General features: G+C 39.0%; 2 protein-coding genes across 2 annotated transcripts in view; one reads left to right on the top strand and one right to left on the bottom strand.

Moving 5' to 3' along the window:
• ZSCAN30 (zinc finger and SCAN domain containing 30) overlaps nucleotides 1-2,837 on the bottom strand; it is a 28,631-nt gene extending 25,794 nt beyond the window's left edge. Inside the window, exon 1 of the mRNA XM_065890344.1 lies at nucleotides 2,773-2,837. Coding sequence (XP_065746416.1) covers nucleotides 2,773-2,812 — 40 coding nt within the window. The 5' untranslated portion in view covers nucleotides 2,813-2,837. The remainder of the gene's footprint in view (nucleotides 1-2,772) is intronic.
• A 1,274-nt stretch (nucleotides 2,838-4,111) lies between these two features.
• Nucleotides 4,112-14,259, top strand: LOC136132550 (zinc finger protein 271). The gene is made up of 2 exons (XM_065889452.1): nucleotides 4,112-4,349; nucleotides 12,248-14,259. The coding sequence occupies exons 1-2, from the start codon at nucleotides 4,250-4,252 to the stop codon at nucleotides 14,257-14,259; spliced, it is 2,112 nt and encodes a 703-aa protein (XP_065745524.1). The 5' UTR covers nucleotides 4,112-4,249.
• The last annotated feature ends 1,313 nt before the right edge of the window (nucleotides 14,260-15,572 follow it).

Here is a 15,572-nt window from a genome sequence, read left to right as displayed (position 1 = left end):
ATGCATACCAGTCATTGGATTAGGGCCTACCTTAAACCAGTATGACCTCATCTTTACTTGATTACATCTGCAAAGACCCTATTTTCAAATACAGTCACATTCTCAGGTAACAGAGGTTAGGAGTTGAACATATCTTTTAAGGGGGCGGGACACAATTCAACACAACAGTGTGGTAAGTACAAACTAAGAGTTGTTTAAACCACTGTGACTTGGTTTTGAAGTTGAAGACTTCAAATTGTTGCCAATGACCTCATTTGATTGAAGACAAAAGAAATGATTCGATCTGAATTCAACACTAAAGGTCTTGGAGAATTCTAGTGTTTCTGATACAAGCCTACCCATCTCTGCAAAGTGAACCTAGGGAACTCTGATTATATTGGCCGTTATTTCCCCTTCTGAATCTGAGTTTTCAGCACCTGTTCGTTTTTGAAAACTCAAAGTCAATTGGACACACACATTAACATTTCAAAGGTGTTTTATTGTTGTAATTCAGGTGTCTTATTCAAAACAAACAGCAGCAGCCTACTCATTAATACATACTTGATCAAAAGGAAAGTTAATTTTTTTAAATTTGGCTTCACAATTTGGATTTATATCCCTTTTTTACCTAAACCTAGAGATTGAGTTTTAAGTTGAAGTTCATTCTTTGTGAAGATTGCTTATATAGTCTAAGTATCGAAGGAAATTAATTTCCAATGCAATGTAATACATGGTAAGCAAAAGTTCTCATGTAGGTCTTCATGTTCAACTTTCTGAGGAAGAGGTCCATAGTTTTCATCATATTCTCAAAGGAATTATATTAGCTCAAAGATTAAGAACCACTACTCTACAAACCATGCCTAAATCAGATATATGTTAGTTTGGCCTAGTTTCTCCCAAGAAGAAATGGAATAGGAAATAGAAATCAGGTAGAATATTGGGGTGGGGGGGTAACATATCAGTTTCATTCTTCAGGCTCTGATATCATTTTCATGCCTGTATTACCATCCCTGATCTCTCTGGAAACCTCTGAATGTCTTTTACCTTACTGAGATGAACCTCTTCAGTGTCAGCTGGAGTGGATCACAGTTGGGTCTAGGTTTGTTTTGGCCAATCCATCGAACTGTTGAACTCCAAGCTGGCTTCTCAGACTCACTCACAGAATGTAACATCTCTGGTAAGACTCCACAAAGCAACAAATCTAGCATAATCTGAAAGAACAGTTTGGTTTTCTTGGTTAAACACCCAGAAAATGTATGTTCACTTCATCACTTCTGGGTAAAAGATTAACAAAACCCTTACATTTGTACATGAGAATTAACCTTTGGTTGACTCTCCCATTCTCTTTTACTGGAAACCTATTACAAGTATGTCAGCTGTGGCATTCTCATACACTGTTGGTGGGAATGCACAATGATTCAGCTACTCTGAAAAGCAGTGTAGCAGTTTCTTAAAATGTTAAACATGCACTTAACCAGGAAAGAGAAAAAAGCATATGTCCATATAAAGACTTGTACACGAATGTTCATAGCACCTTTATTCGTAATAGTGAAAAAACTATAAATAACCCAAATGCCCATCAGCTGGTGAATGGATAAACAAATTGTGGTGTGTACATCCAATGGAATATTATTCAGCAACAAAAAGGAGGAGTGGACTATTGATACACACAGCAAGATAGATAAATCACAAAATAATAATGCTTAGAAAGAAGTCTGAGTGCAAAACAGAGTGCATTCTGTTTGATTCCATTTAAATAACTCTCTAGAAAATGCTAATTAATCTATAGTAACAGAAAGCAGAACAGTGGCTGTGGTAGGAAAGGGAGGGATTATCAAGGGAAGGAGGAAACTTTTAGGGATGTGGTCACAATTTTCATTGTGGTGATGGTTTCACAGTTGTATACATATGACAAAATTTACCAAATTGTATACTTTAGATATTTGCTGATTATTGTATGCCTATTATACATCAGTAAAGCTATTTTTTAAAAAGCATCTGTACTCCCTACTTGGGAGGGCTGGACACAAACGAGCTCCTTACCTTTTATCAGGGTCTCATTCACACATCCCTAAGATTTCATAAATCAGAACAGGGTCTTAGGCTGGAACAGAAAACCCTCTTCCTCTACCTCAATCATTACTTCAGCCAGTCACCATTTTCTCAAACCTATACCTTTTCCTCCAACATCTTAACCCAAGTCACACGTCTCACCAGTCTCAATACTTCTATTATTTATTTCTATATCTCCCCCCCCCCGCCCCCCGCCCTTATTTCCCAAGATATTTCCAAGGAAACAGCAATATCCTTTCCTACCCTGATGCCCTCCCCCACCCCCTTTCAGGTCCTTCTCACCCTGATCCTTTAGCCACAATGAGGATTGTATTGGCGAGCAAACATTTTAGGAGACCCCATGGCCTTTCTTGATAGCAAAGTAGGTGAAAATCCAGCTTCGCAGCAATTTAGGGATTAATTCCTGAGCATTATTTATTTTTAAGGCAGTGGTTCTCAAAGTGTGGTCCCAGGACCAGCAGCATCAGGATCACCTGAGAACCTGGGCTCCCATGACAGACTTACTGATTCTAAACCGGCGTGGGGCCCAGAAATCAGTATTTTATTAGAGGCATGCCACTGTGCTGGGGGGAAAACCAGAGAGGACAGGAAGAAAGTTAGAATGGAAGCACACCGGCGAATCTGATTGACAGGTTTGGGGTTGGGTGGGTGGGGGAAGGGATTAAAAAAAAGAGAGAGAGATAATTAAGGAAGAACTCATTTTGTAGTCAGAAAACCTACCCTGCCCCAGGGAGCTTTCTAGAAAGATGTTTTCGGACATTCACGTCAAGAATTGACAGATAGGGGGACTTCCCTGGTGGCGCGGTGGTTAAGAATCCGCCTGCCAATGCAGGGAACACAGGTTCGATCCGTGGTCTGGGAAGATCCCACCTGCCGCGGAGCAACTAAGCCCGTGCACCACAACTACTGAGCCTGTGCTCTAGAGCCCGCGAGCCACAACTACTGAAGCCTTCATGCCTAGAGCCCGTGCTCCGCAACAAGAGAAGCCACCGCGATGAGAAGCCTGCGCACCGCAAGGAAGAGTAGCCACCGCTCGCCCGCGACAAAGCCCGCTCACAGTAACGAAGACACAACGCAGCCAAAATAATTCATTTTTAAAAATCCGAAGTGATTAAGTTATGTGTGTGCATGTATATATACACACACACACGTATTTAAAAAAAAAAAAAAAGTCATTGGCAGATAGTGCCAGCCAGGCCCCTAGCTACGGCTCCGCTGGGGCCAGATCCGAAGCTGTTCAAGGTTAAATCTCGGCAACTCCCCGCCTCCACCTCACCTCGCCGCCCCCCGCCCCGCGCGTGCGCACGTGCGAAGCTGCGCGCCATAGAGCTGAGCAATCCTCCCAGATTCCTAGAGCGGCCGGCGGTGATGGCCGGTTTACGGGGTGTGAGGCTTGACGGTGACTTGGAGAATACATCGAGGTATGGGTGATGTCGGCTCACGGAAGGCGGAGGAACTCGGGTGATCTGCCCTCCCCAGCGGCCTTGCAGCGCCACCGGGGAACCGTATGCTGTTTCTTGTGTCCGTGGGGAGTCGAGGCTGCCGACGTGGCCCCCAGGCGCGGCTCCTGGGCACTGCGAGCTGGTCGGTTCTCGGCCTGGTGTTCTTTTGGTACGCGGTCAGCCCTTGACTAGCGTTGGGTTCAGCTGAATGAACACCAGAAACTTTGGGGCCGGGTGGAATCCAGAGCTTGGATGCATTCACACGAATCAGCGGACGAATGCGTGAGTGTGATAAGAACGGAAGGAGGGAGAGACAGATCATGATGATGGATCAGTAGTGTCATTTCGGTGTAGAAGGGGCAGCGAATAATATAGAGCTAATCGCTAGGGCAAAATTCTGAAATTCCCTCCCCTGCCTTATCTTTACAGTTATATCCTGATTTTGGTAGCATTAACCCCCTGATTATCTTTGAAGATCTCTAGGTTTGGAATGGAGAATGTATATCCAAGAGGGGTGATGCCTGACTCCTGAATGATAGGGAAAGAAGCGTAGTAAATTTGAAAGAAAAGCGCTTGAAAGTTAAATGAGATTTTGTTTTCTCTTTAACTTCTTTTATATCTAGAGAATGCTCCTGGTGGTCTAGTCTCAGAACTTATATCTCCAGTCTCCGCAATGATTCCCTTCCAAGTCCGGTGGTGCCCAGTTGCCTCCAGGTCTCAGACTCCTACGTGGACAAGAAAAGCTTAGTGAGGAAATGGTAAATCTCCATTTGCTCCCTGAGGTGTCAAGTGTCCAGTGGCAGTCTATGGAGATCCAATTCAATTATGAAGCTCAAGAACACTACCTTCTGTCAGGTGAGAAGCAGTGTGTATCTTTCTTAGTGGTTTGGGTGGGTTGGGGGGGTGGGCGCCGTGTTACCTTGCTATGTTAGTGTCTTCAAGTGCTATTGGTATGCCTCATTGCTTACTCCCCACTGTATTAGGCAGTACCATTTCTTTTGTGCTCCAAGCCCATGGCTTTATTGTACATTCTGTCAATCAAATTCTCTTGGTTTTCCTTCCTCTTCTTAAGTACCCAGTGTCGTCCATTTTTCCCATTATAATCACTTTATTACCAATCTGTCAGTGTTTGGTATTTGCCCTTTAAAATCTTTTCAAGTCATCTTTCTCATGTACTGTTGGGGCATAGTTAAAAGTTTTGGAGTCTGACACCTGTATTCAAATACTAGCTTTGTCATTTACTAGCTTCAGTAAGTTACTTACATTTTAAAAAAATAATCCTGTTTCCTCACTTTATAAGTGTATAATAACTCATACCTTGGAAGTTATTTTGAGGGTTGTGTCTATCTATTACTCCATAATAAAGGACCCCAAAACTTAGTGACCTAAAACACTAAGACATTTTTCAACCATGTTATTTTCTTATGGTTCTGTAGGTCATTGGCTTGGGCTGGGTTCAGCTGGGCAGTTTTCTTCTGGAATCACTCATGCTCAACTAGGGCCAGGGTCTATGTTGGTATCAATTATAACATGTCCAGCTGTTGGTGCTGGCTATAGCTTGGGTCACGTATCTCCGGCAGGCTAGCCTAGACTTCTTCACAGGGCAGCTAGTCTTTAAAAAGAGAGAGGGATGCTAAGCACTTTTCTAGCCTGTGTTTGCGTTACATTTGTTATTATCTCATTGACCAAAGCAAGTCACATAACCAATTCCAGAGTCATTGTGGGAGAAAACCACACAAGGATATAGATATTAGGAGATAGGATCATTGGGGTCCATTACTATTATAACAGATACCACAAGCACTAGATAAGATTCCATATATACGGCTCTGAGCAGATACCTGGCTGGTAGTAAATTCTTTACGAATGGTAGTCACTGTTATTTTTAGTAAGATAATCTTGGTGCTGACTTTGTTCAGATGTTCTGCAGGCTCTCTTTTCCACATCATATTTTGCTGCTTTTTGATTTTGGTCTTTCCATTACTGCTGTTTTGCCTATGAAATTAACCTGTTGTCCTTTTCTTTTACTCTAAATCTTTTGCCTGTCTTTAGTTTTGGAGTATCTTTTTTTTTTTTTTTTTTTTTCCTCGTACGCGGGCCTCTCACTGTTGTGACCTCTCCCGTTGCGGAGCACAGGCTCCGGACGTGCAGGCTCAGCGGCCATGGCTCACGGGCCCAGCCGCTCCGCAGCATGTGGGATCCTCCCGGACCAGGGTACGAACCCATGTCCCCCGCATCGTCAAGTGGACTCTCAACCACTGCGCCACCAGGGAAGCCCTGGAGTATCTTTTATTTTATTTTATTTAGTTTCTCTCTCCTGTATTTAGAATTTGTTCTTCCTTAAGAGTCTATTCTAAGGCATCTAGCTGTCTTCTTTCCTGAGAATCACTGCCTCCTCCTTGTTGTTTTACTTAAATTGACATACATACTATATGTGTTTGTGTCTCTTAGAATATGTATAAAATAACTCTTTTATGATAAAGAAATATAATTATACTAAAGTGCATTTATAAAATATAGAAAGGCACAAAATAGAAATTTTAATAACCTACAACTCCACCATTTAGAGGTAGTCACTGGATACATTAATACATTAATGTATCCTTCAAATCATTTAATTAACTGTTCACCAAATATTTATTGTTGATAAATGTTTATTAGTTCATAAGATCATAGCTTATTAATGATTATTAACCATTAATAATAATATTATTAGTTACTGAGGGTTTACTTTGTATCAGCCACTGTTCTAAGTTCTGGGGATGTAGCAGTGAACTAATCAGAGAAGCCTTTGCCCTCAAGGACTTTACATTCTAGTAGGGGAAACAGGAAATATTTAAGTATACAGTGTAGTATCAGATAGTGATAATGGTTATATAAGATGTATCAGTCAGGATTCTGGCAGGAAACAGATGGCTCATTCAAATTGGGTAATTCAAAGTTTCATAAAGAGGATGGGAAGGATTACAGAAATCAACAAGGGATGGAGAACAGCATACACAAAGCCTAAGCTGATAGTCATAACTATCCTCTTCCATCACCCACTCCATATTGCCCTTGCCTTCTGCCAGAATCTCAGTGGCACAGAGTTCTTTATCTAGTCAAATAAAATAAACGTTTTCTAGATGACCTGAGTCCTTGGTGATCCTGCCTCTTTCATGTTACTTCTGTGAACCATTGACTGGGCCTATTAGACATGAGAGAACTACGAGGCACCCCCACTGAGTCCTCTGAGTTCCAGTAGCAGCAACCATTTCCCCACTGGTGATTGGTATCAGTCATTCTGGCCGGTAGAGGGACCCCATCTCTGCGGGCTGGTTTGGCAGTTTGAGGAGCCCAAAATGCTGAAGCAGGAAGCAGTCTCAACTTCAAATTTAACAAAATTATGACTTTGTCCCATGGTAGAAGTATTTTTCCTTTGAGAATCAGAACCCTGAACCCACCAAGCCCAAGATCATAGGGATAGGAAGCAAAAATAATATAAGTGGATTATGAGGTATATAGTAAGAAGAGACATCATTACTTTCTCTACCACCCTTCGTTCCTATGCCCATGTATTATGGCCATGGGGGAGACAACACTGTTTATCACCCTTTAGTTTAATGCACATATTACATCCTGTATGACAGCACCCCAAACTTATCAAGGTGTTGTTGTCTAGCTTGTACTGTAACTGAGCCTACATTTAATCATTCCACCATTATCACAATCCACTTACTTCTGGATGATGGGACATGTGGTAAGACCCATGAATTATATGTGTATTAGATCATCGCTTAACTTCCTTCCCTGTAAAATGACTCCTTTGGAGGTAATATTATAGAGAGTACCATGATAATATATACGGCATTCTCTTAAGCCAATGCAAATTTGTATCTAGACTATGTATTTAGTCCTTTGAAGTTGCTGCCCTTTCCATAATAAAAGGGGTCAGATGTAATAAATCTGTCCCCAAGTGGCTAGCTGGTTCCTCTCTAGGGAATGGTACCTTATTAGGGCCTTAGCAGTTGGCTACTTGGGCACATAGCAATGATTATAGGCATATCAACCTTGATAAGTGGAGGTCCGTATTGTTAAGCCCATATATAGCCTCCATCCCTGCTGCCATGACCTCTTTGTACATGAGTCCATTGGGCAAACATTGGTAAAAAGGCTGATTGACATTCATAATATGGGTCACCAAGTCCATCCTTCTGATTGGGAGGCTTCTCCACAGTGGATGCCCTTTGGTGAGGATTCACATGGGCCACAAACATATTCATTCTTTGGTTTATCCTCATACTTTTCCTCCAGAATTCTTATTTCTTGTCTTCCAATCTTGTTCTTTCCAGGTACCTAACTAATCAAATAACCCATTAGTCACTATCCATGGATCAGTATATACATGTATCTTAGGCTATATTGCCTTCCATGGAAGGTAGACAACCAGGTGTATACCTGAAATTCTGCCCACTGGAAGGATTTGCCTTTACCAGCATGTTTAAGGCCACCCCTGAGTAGGGGTGTAAGTGAAAGGTACTCACTTTCAGGTGGTGCCCACACACTGGGCAGGCCCATCTACAAACCAGTTCTGTACATTTTACTCCTCTGTTAACTGGTAATAGGGAATTCCCATAGGGCCATGAATATAGGTTGAGGGGGAGAGGTAGTGGAGCAGTAGGAACAAGTACCATGGGAATCTGAGTCACTAGCACATGGAATATACTTGTCTTCCAGATATGCTTTTATAATGGAATACTGGTTTGTATGTTCAATTTTATGAATTGATGGGTCAAATAACAACTAATACATAGTGGTCAGTTTGCAATAGTTATTTGGTGCCCTGTGGTCAAGCATTAAGTTTCTGTTAGTGCTCAAAAGCAAGCCAGGATCTGCTTTTCACTTAGAAAATTGTTGGCAGAAAACAGTATGGCCTTACTCCAGTGTGGTTCTCTTATAGAGGCTTGCAAGAGGCTTCATACAGCAACCATGACTGCTGCAGACACTTCCAATACCATTGGTTATCCTGGTTAATAAGGGTCATGTGACAGGACAGCTTGCATTGCAACATGGTCCTACTGCAGAACGCTTTTTTACTCTAAGCCTCACTCAAAAGTAGCAACTGTGCAAGTTACTCAAATTGGTCATTTCAGCACATTTACTATGGTATCTGTTGCCTCAAAAATGCAGGGCCCACCAACATTGTGCCTTTCTGAGGTGGTAACAGTTGGTTAGAGAGATAACCAAAGTGAAAGAATAAGCTGTAACCATCTGAGAGAAGAGTCTTCCAGGTGGAGGGAATAGCAAAAGACAGAGGCCCATAGATATAGCAGGAACAGAGTAATAAGCCTGGGGTAGACATGTGATAGGGGTGGTTTAGAATGAAATCAGGGCAGAGAGAAAGAAAGGGACCAGATCATATGGAACCTTCTAAGTCACGGTAAGGACTTAGAATTTATTCCCAGTGAAATGGGAAACCATTGGAACTCTTTACACAGGATAACATGTAAAGATCACTCTGACTGTTGTGTGGAGAGCAGGAGAAAGGTAAGTTAGCAGGAAGAAAGCAAATGATTTAAGAGAGTAGTCAACTATGTCAAACAAATCAAGAATAAGATTGAAAACTGACCACTGGATTTTTCAAGATAAAGCATATTAGGGACTTTAATAAGTGCAGTTTTGATGGAGTTACGGAGATAAAAAGCCTGATTGTATTGGGTTAAAAAGAGAATAGACTTGATGTGGGTTAGAATATAGAGCAATGTGAACTATATACACCTGATGGAAGTGTGAATTGGCTTAACCACTTTGGAAAAGTCTAGTTGAAGACCTAACAGTTCTGATCCTAAATTTATATAACCTAGAGAAACATTTGGATATGTGTATCAAGATAGATGTACCCGCATATTCATATCAGCATTGTTTGAAATAGCAAAATGTTCTTATCCATTGAAGAAGAATGGATAAACCACTTGTGGTGTATGTCACACTATAATAGTGAACATGAATGGACTACAGCTACACACATGACTGTGGATGAATCTTCCAAACATAATGTTGAGTAAAAAAACAAGTCACAGAATACATGTGGTATGATTCCATAAATGTATAAAGTTCAAAAACATGCTGTATTTGCCTGCTAGGGCTATAACAAAACCACAGACTAGGTGGCTTAAACAACACAAATTTGTTTTCTCAGTTCTGTGCATTAATTTTAGTCATCTATGCTTTGCTTTCTTCTAGAAGTATTATAGTTTTAGCTTTTATGTTTAGGTTTATATTACATTTCTAGTTAATTTTTGTGTATAGCATAATGAAAGAATCAGAGTTAATTTTTGTTATTACGATATCCAGTTGTAACACTTTTTTTGAAAAGAGACTACCCTTTCACCCTTGAATTATATGGGCAACTTTGTTGAAGGTCAGTTGTACATATATGTTTGGATCTATTTATAGACTCTGTTCTATTCCATTAATGGATATGTCGATCCTATGCCAGTACCTCGCTGCCTTGATTACTGTGGCTTCGTAATAAAGCTTGAAATCAGGGAGTATAAGCTCTCTAATATTGTTCTTCTTTTTCAAAATTGTTTAGACCCTTCTCTGCCTTTCTACACAAAGTTTAGAATCGGTTTGTCAGTTTCTATGAAAAGGCCTGCTGAGATTTTGATTGGGGTTGCATTGAATCCATAGATCAATTTGGGGAGAATTTCATCACTTTAACAATATTAAATCTTCCTATACGTAAATGATGGCATATATTTCTATTTATTAGATCTTTAATTTCAGCAACATTTTATAGTTTTCATTATGTAGATACTGCACATATTTCATTGAATTTGTTTCTAATTATTTCATTTTTTTGGTGCAATTGAAAAAAATTGTTTTTAATTTTAGGTTCTAATTGTTCATTGCTAGTATACAGAAATACAATCAGGTTTTGTGTATTGCACTAATAAACCATTTACAAGTTCTAATAACTTTTTAAAGACACTTTAGTATTTTCTGTATATGTGACTGCATAGTCTATAAGACAGTTTGACTTCTTGTATGCCTCATTTATTTTTCATGTTATATTGCATTTACTATGAATATTGAGTAAAAGTTGTACAATATTGAATAAAAGTAGTTAAGAGAGGGCATCCTTATTTTCCTCCCTTGTTCCTAGGACAAAAGCATTTAATGTTAACCATTAAGTATGATGTTAGCTGTTGGTCTTTCTTTGCTTTTTATTGAAGTAGTTAATTTACATGTAACATAGTTGATGTTTGGATTTAAATGTACCATCTTATTTTTTGTTATTTTCCCATATTTTGTTTCTTTTTTCTTTTTTCTCCCTTTGTGCCTAATTTAATTATGTTAACAAGTTTTTTATTTTTCTGTTTTTTTCTCTATTAGCTTATTGTTTATACATCCTTTTATTGTTATTTAATTGTCACCTAATAGCAGCCTTTCTCAAATGTGATTCTGTGAGAGAATTAAGCCAAAATGCTCTGAGGCATCCACTAAGTTACATATTAATGTTTCTCCTGTACATCTATTGATTTACTTGCTATCTACCATCTTTGGGAGAATTAAGAAAATAGTCAGGCAAATTATTTTCTTTTTATTTTCTTGTGGAACCCTAGTTGAAAAAGGCTGCCTTAGAAGTTACAACATACACATTTGATTTATTACAGTTTATCTTAATTTATTATTTCTAGGATAACCCAAAGACCTTGTAAAATTATAGTTCTATTTACCTCCCTCCTCTTGTTCTATTTTTGCCATATATTTTAACTCTACATATATATTGTAAAATCCATGAGACATTCATATTGCTTATATCATTCAGTACATACACGTTTAGATTTACCGCAATACTTTACTTTTTCCAGTACCCTTTGCCTTTGGCAAAGAGGATAAGCCTCCACTTGGAGGCTTGGGATTTTGGACTTTAGCCCTTGAAATTAATCTTTGTCATGTTTTCAGCTCTCCAGACCATTTGCTGTCTGAGAATGGTGTGCCTTTTATAGTAAACACCACTTAATAATGGACTGATAGTCTCAAGAATTTCAATGGAGCTCCCATGTTCTCTACCATTACAGGCCTCTGGTATTGTTGAGCAGAGGAATAATCTCCTCAAAAATCAACTCAAAAGAGATTTCTGATCCTACCTCCCTAACCTTTTTCTGGTCCACATACCTTAGTAAGGAAGTTTGGTCACTGAATATGGCTGTTCCCAAAAGGATCATGTTTTCTAGGCCACTTCTTTCTAATAATCAGGGCAAAAGAGGTGGAGGACTATGTAGACCTCTTTTTGAAAATTCAGACTTCTTTTCTAACCATTCCTGAGCTTGATGCTTCTTTCTTTCCACCAATGACAACATGTGACCAGCCTGGTTGGTATACACTCACAGTGACAGCCTGGCTGCCACTGCCTCCTCCTCCTCTCCCTCCCTTTCACCTCCTCCCCCACTCCTTCACCCAAGTATTCATTCATACTGCCTACTTTATATATGTCAGTAAGTTGTTTATGTATTAGCTCTAATATAGTCAAACTTTCCTAATCACGGTAATTAGGTTTCAGTATTCCCAGATCTCCTGTGACAGACATATACAGAACATATCTGATAAGCCACTTCAATAAACGATTATCCATTACTTGTTGATTCTTCTTAGTTTCCCTCTCAGAAGATAATTTTCAGTATTTTCGTAGGAAAATACTAATATATTTCACCTGAAACTTTCTTACAGTATGGAGAACATATTCCATTTATATTTTATTGTTCTAGATGGTGAGACTAAGGCCAAGGTTGGAGAGCTGGCTTCCGAGGAGGAAATTACAGCAAAAATTGAACCATTGACTGAAGAGTCTGGTAACCCCAGAGATGATGTTCTCCAGGATTCTGAATGCAGGGAATTCTGTGGATTTGGGGATAAATTCAATGAAAAGGATCAGAACCTCTTCAAAAGAAGACAATATAACTGTGATGAATGTGGGCAAAACTTTGCTTGTAGTACAGGCCTTATTAGGCATCAAAGAACCCATTGGGAGAAACCCTATGAATGTGATAAGTGTGGAAAGGCCTTTAATGTGAGCTCAGCCCTGGTTCTGCATCAGAGAATTCATACTGGGGAGAAACCCTATCCTTGTAATTGGTGTATTAAAAGTTTCCGTCGGAGCTCAGACCTTATTAAACATCAAAGAGTCCACACTGGTGAAAAACCTTACAAATGTGATGAATGTGGGAAAGCCTTCAGTCAGAGCTCTGATCTTATTATACATCAGAGAATACATACAGGAGAAAAACCCTATCAGTGCAGTCATTGTAGTAAAAGTTTTAGCCAGCGCTCAGACCTGGTTAAACATCAAAGAATACATACTGGAGAGAAACCTTATACATGTAACCAGTGTAACAAACATTTTAGTCAGAGTTCTGATGTTATAAAACATCAAAGAATCCATACTGGTGAGAAACCATATAAATGTGATGTGTGTGGAAAAGCCTTCAGTCAGAGCTCAGATCTTATTCTACATCAGAGAATCCACACTGGAGAGAAACCATATCCATGTAATCAGTGTAGCAAAAGTTTCAGTCAGAACTCAGACCTTATTAAACATCGAAGGATCCACACTGGAGAGAAACCCTATAAATGTAATGAATGTGGGAAAGCTTTTAATCAGAGCTCAGTCCTTATTCTGCATCAGAGAATTCACACTGGAGAGAAACCCTATCCATGTAATCAGTGTAGCAAAACCTTCAGTAGACTTTCAGATCTTGTTAATCATCAACGAATTCACACTGGAGAGAAGCCTTACCCATGTAACCAGTGCAATAAAATGTTTAGTCGAAGATCAGACCTTATTAAACATCATAGAATTCATACAGGTGAGAAACCCTATGAATGTGATGAGTGTGGGAAAACCTTTAGTCAAAGCTCAAACCTCATTCTGCATCAGAGAATCCACACTGGAGAGAAACCCTATCCATGTAGCGATTGTACTAAAAGTTTTAGTCGTCGTTCTGACCTCGTGAAACATCAGAGAATACACACTGGAGAGAAACCGTATGCATGTAATCAGTGCAATAAAAGTTTTAGTCAAAGCTCAGACCTCACTAAACATCAGAGAGTACACTCTGGGGAAAAACCCTATCATTGTGATTGTTGTGAGAAAGCCTTCAGTCAGAGTTCTGACCTTATTCTTCATCAGAGAATTCACACTGGAGAAAAACCATATCCATGCACACAGTGCAGCAAAAGTTTCAGTCAGAACTCCGACCTTATCAAGCACCAGAGGATCCACACTGGGGAAAAACCATATAAATGTAATGAATGTGGGAAGGCTTTCAGTCAGTGCTCAGCTCTTGTCCTACATCAGAGGATCCACACTGGGGAGAAACCATATCCATGTGATCAGTGTGGCAAAAGCTTTAGTCGACGCTCTGATCTTATTCACCATCAAAGAATCCACACTAATGAAAATCCATATAAATGTGATGTGTCTGGGGAAGCCTTTAGCGCATGCACTGATCTTACTGAACACCAGGGAATCCACGTTGGAGAGAAATCCCACAGGTGTGTTCAGTGCAGCAGACATTTTAGCCAACTCTCTGATCTTATTAATCATGAGAAAGTCCATTCTGGGGAAGACACTCTAAATGTGATGAATATGGGAAAACCTTTAGTGTATACACCAACTTTATTCGGTACCAGAGACACTCTGCCAGAAAGAAATCTTATGAATGCTATGGATGATTATGAAAAAGGTTTTAATCAATGCTCAACTCTTGTGCTACATTAAAAAAGACCACACGCACTAGAGAGAAAACATATTAATTCAATTTTTATAATGAAAGTTTAACTCAGAGCTCAGACATTACTAAAGAAAAATTCTGAGGAGGAATCCTGTGAGTTGTTGGAAAAACCTTCAATGTGAAAAAATTTTTACTGAATGTCAGAAACAATGGGAAAAAATTCTATCTGCTGTAATGTAAGAAAAGCTCTAGTCTTTTATTCAAACACTGCACAAGAGGAAAGTTTTATCATTATAAGAAATGTCTAACCATATTAATGCAGAACCTTATCAGATATTGTAAAAACCAGTGTGGTGTTGTGTGCAATCAGAAAGAAATGTATTAGTGTTATAATCTCAAACCTTTTGTGAGCCCAGATCACCTATTGCATATCACAGAAGTTATTTTAGCGAATGTAGGGAAAATTTAAACCCTTCCCATATCTTAATTGGCATTCAGTCTGATAATTCGCATACCACTTATCTCCTGAAAGCTGGAGAATCCTACCTTATGCAAACATTAGTTATTAAATTCCCTCTGTGTGAACATGCTATGCTATTCTGGTATTAAACTTATTAACTGCATAACTCTAGTGCCCCATTTTCTGAAATATCCTTTTTTTTGTGGGGGTGGCCAAGTTTTGGTCTTCCTAGTGAGCATGAGTTTTCAAGTTCCTGTGGTGTTCACAGCAAACATGAATTTTTTTGCTCTTAATAATGTAGCCCATCCATAAACTTTAGTGGTTTGAAATTACTTCTTCAACACTACCATTTAATTACAGTTTCTAAATATGTGAAACAATTTTTTTAAAAATAATTCCATATGTTAAAGTGTGGATATTTCTCTACTTCTATGTTTATCCTGTCTGTCATCTATAGATTGAACAAAAATGTTAGCTAAAGTAACACCCACATGACTAATTGATATTGCATATTCTGTCTAAAAATAAAAAGACCTATTGATCTTTTTTTAATGGCAACATTCATCAGACTTTGTTTTGTTTGTTGATTTCTGACATATATATTGATAATATGCCATGTGTACACAATGTTTTCAACTGAAAAACAAATAGTTTTTAAAAGTAAGAAAAATTGTCTTTGTGGTATTAACCATTTGTTAAAATCCTGCTACTGTCATTTACTTTGACTATCCCCATAATTATCCAATTAATATTTTAATTTAACATACATTGTTAAATTATTATGTGCAAGGCATTTTTTTAGGTTTTGTAGTATACACAAAGAATATACTGTCCCCCAAAAACATGTACTGTACAGTGATAAAGGCTGATGTATACAGAAAATATATGGTTCAATATAAT

Source organism: Phocoena phocoena, chromosome 13 (genome assembly GCF_963924675.1).
Source record: "Phocoena phocoena chromosome 13, mPhoPho1.1, whole genome shotgun sequence".
NCBI classification, from domain to species: Eukaryota; Metazoa; Chordata; class Mammalia; order Artiodactyla; family Phocoenidae; genus Phocoena; species Phocoena phocoena.
The sequence above is the reverse complement of the archived record's forward strand: the minus strand, read 5'-3'. Positions and strand labels throughout refer to the sequence as shown.

Coding starts and splice junctions, on each gene's coding strand:
- LOC136132550 (XM_065889452.1), top strand. CDS start 4,250: ATGGTAAATCTCCATTTGCTCCCTGAGGTGTCAAGTGTCCAGTGGCAG. Junction 4,350..12,247: donor AGAACACTACCTTCTGTCAG/GTGAGAAGCAGT, acceptor TTATTGTTCTAG/ATGGTGAGACTAAGGCCAAG.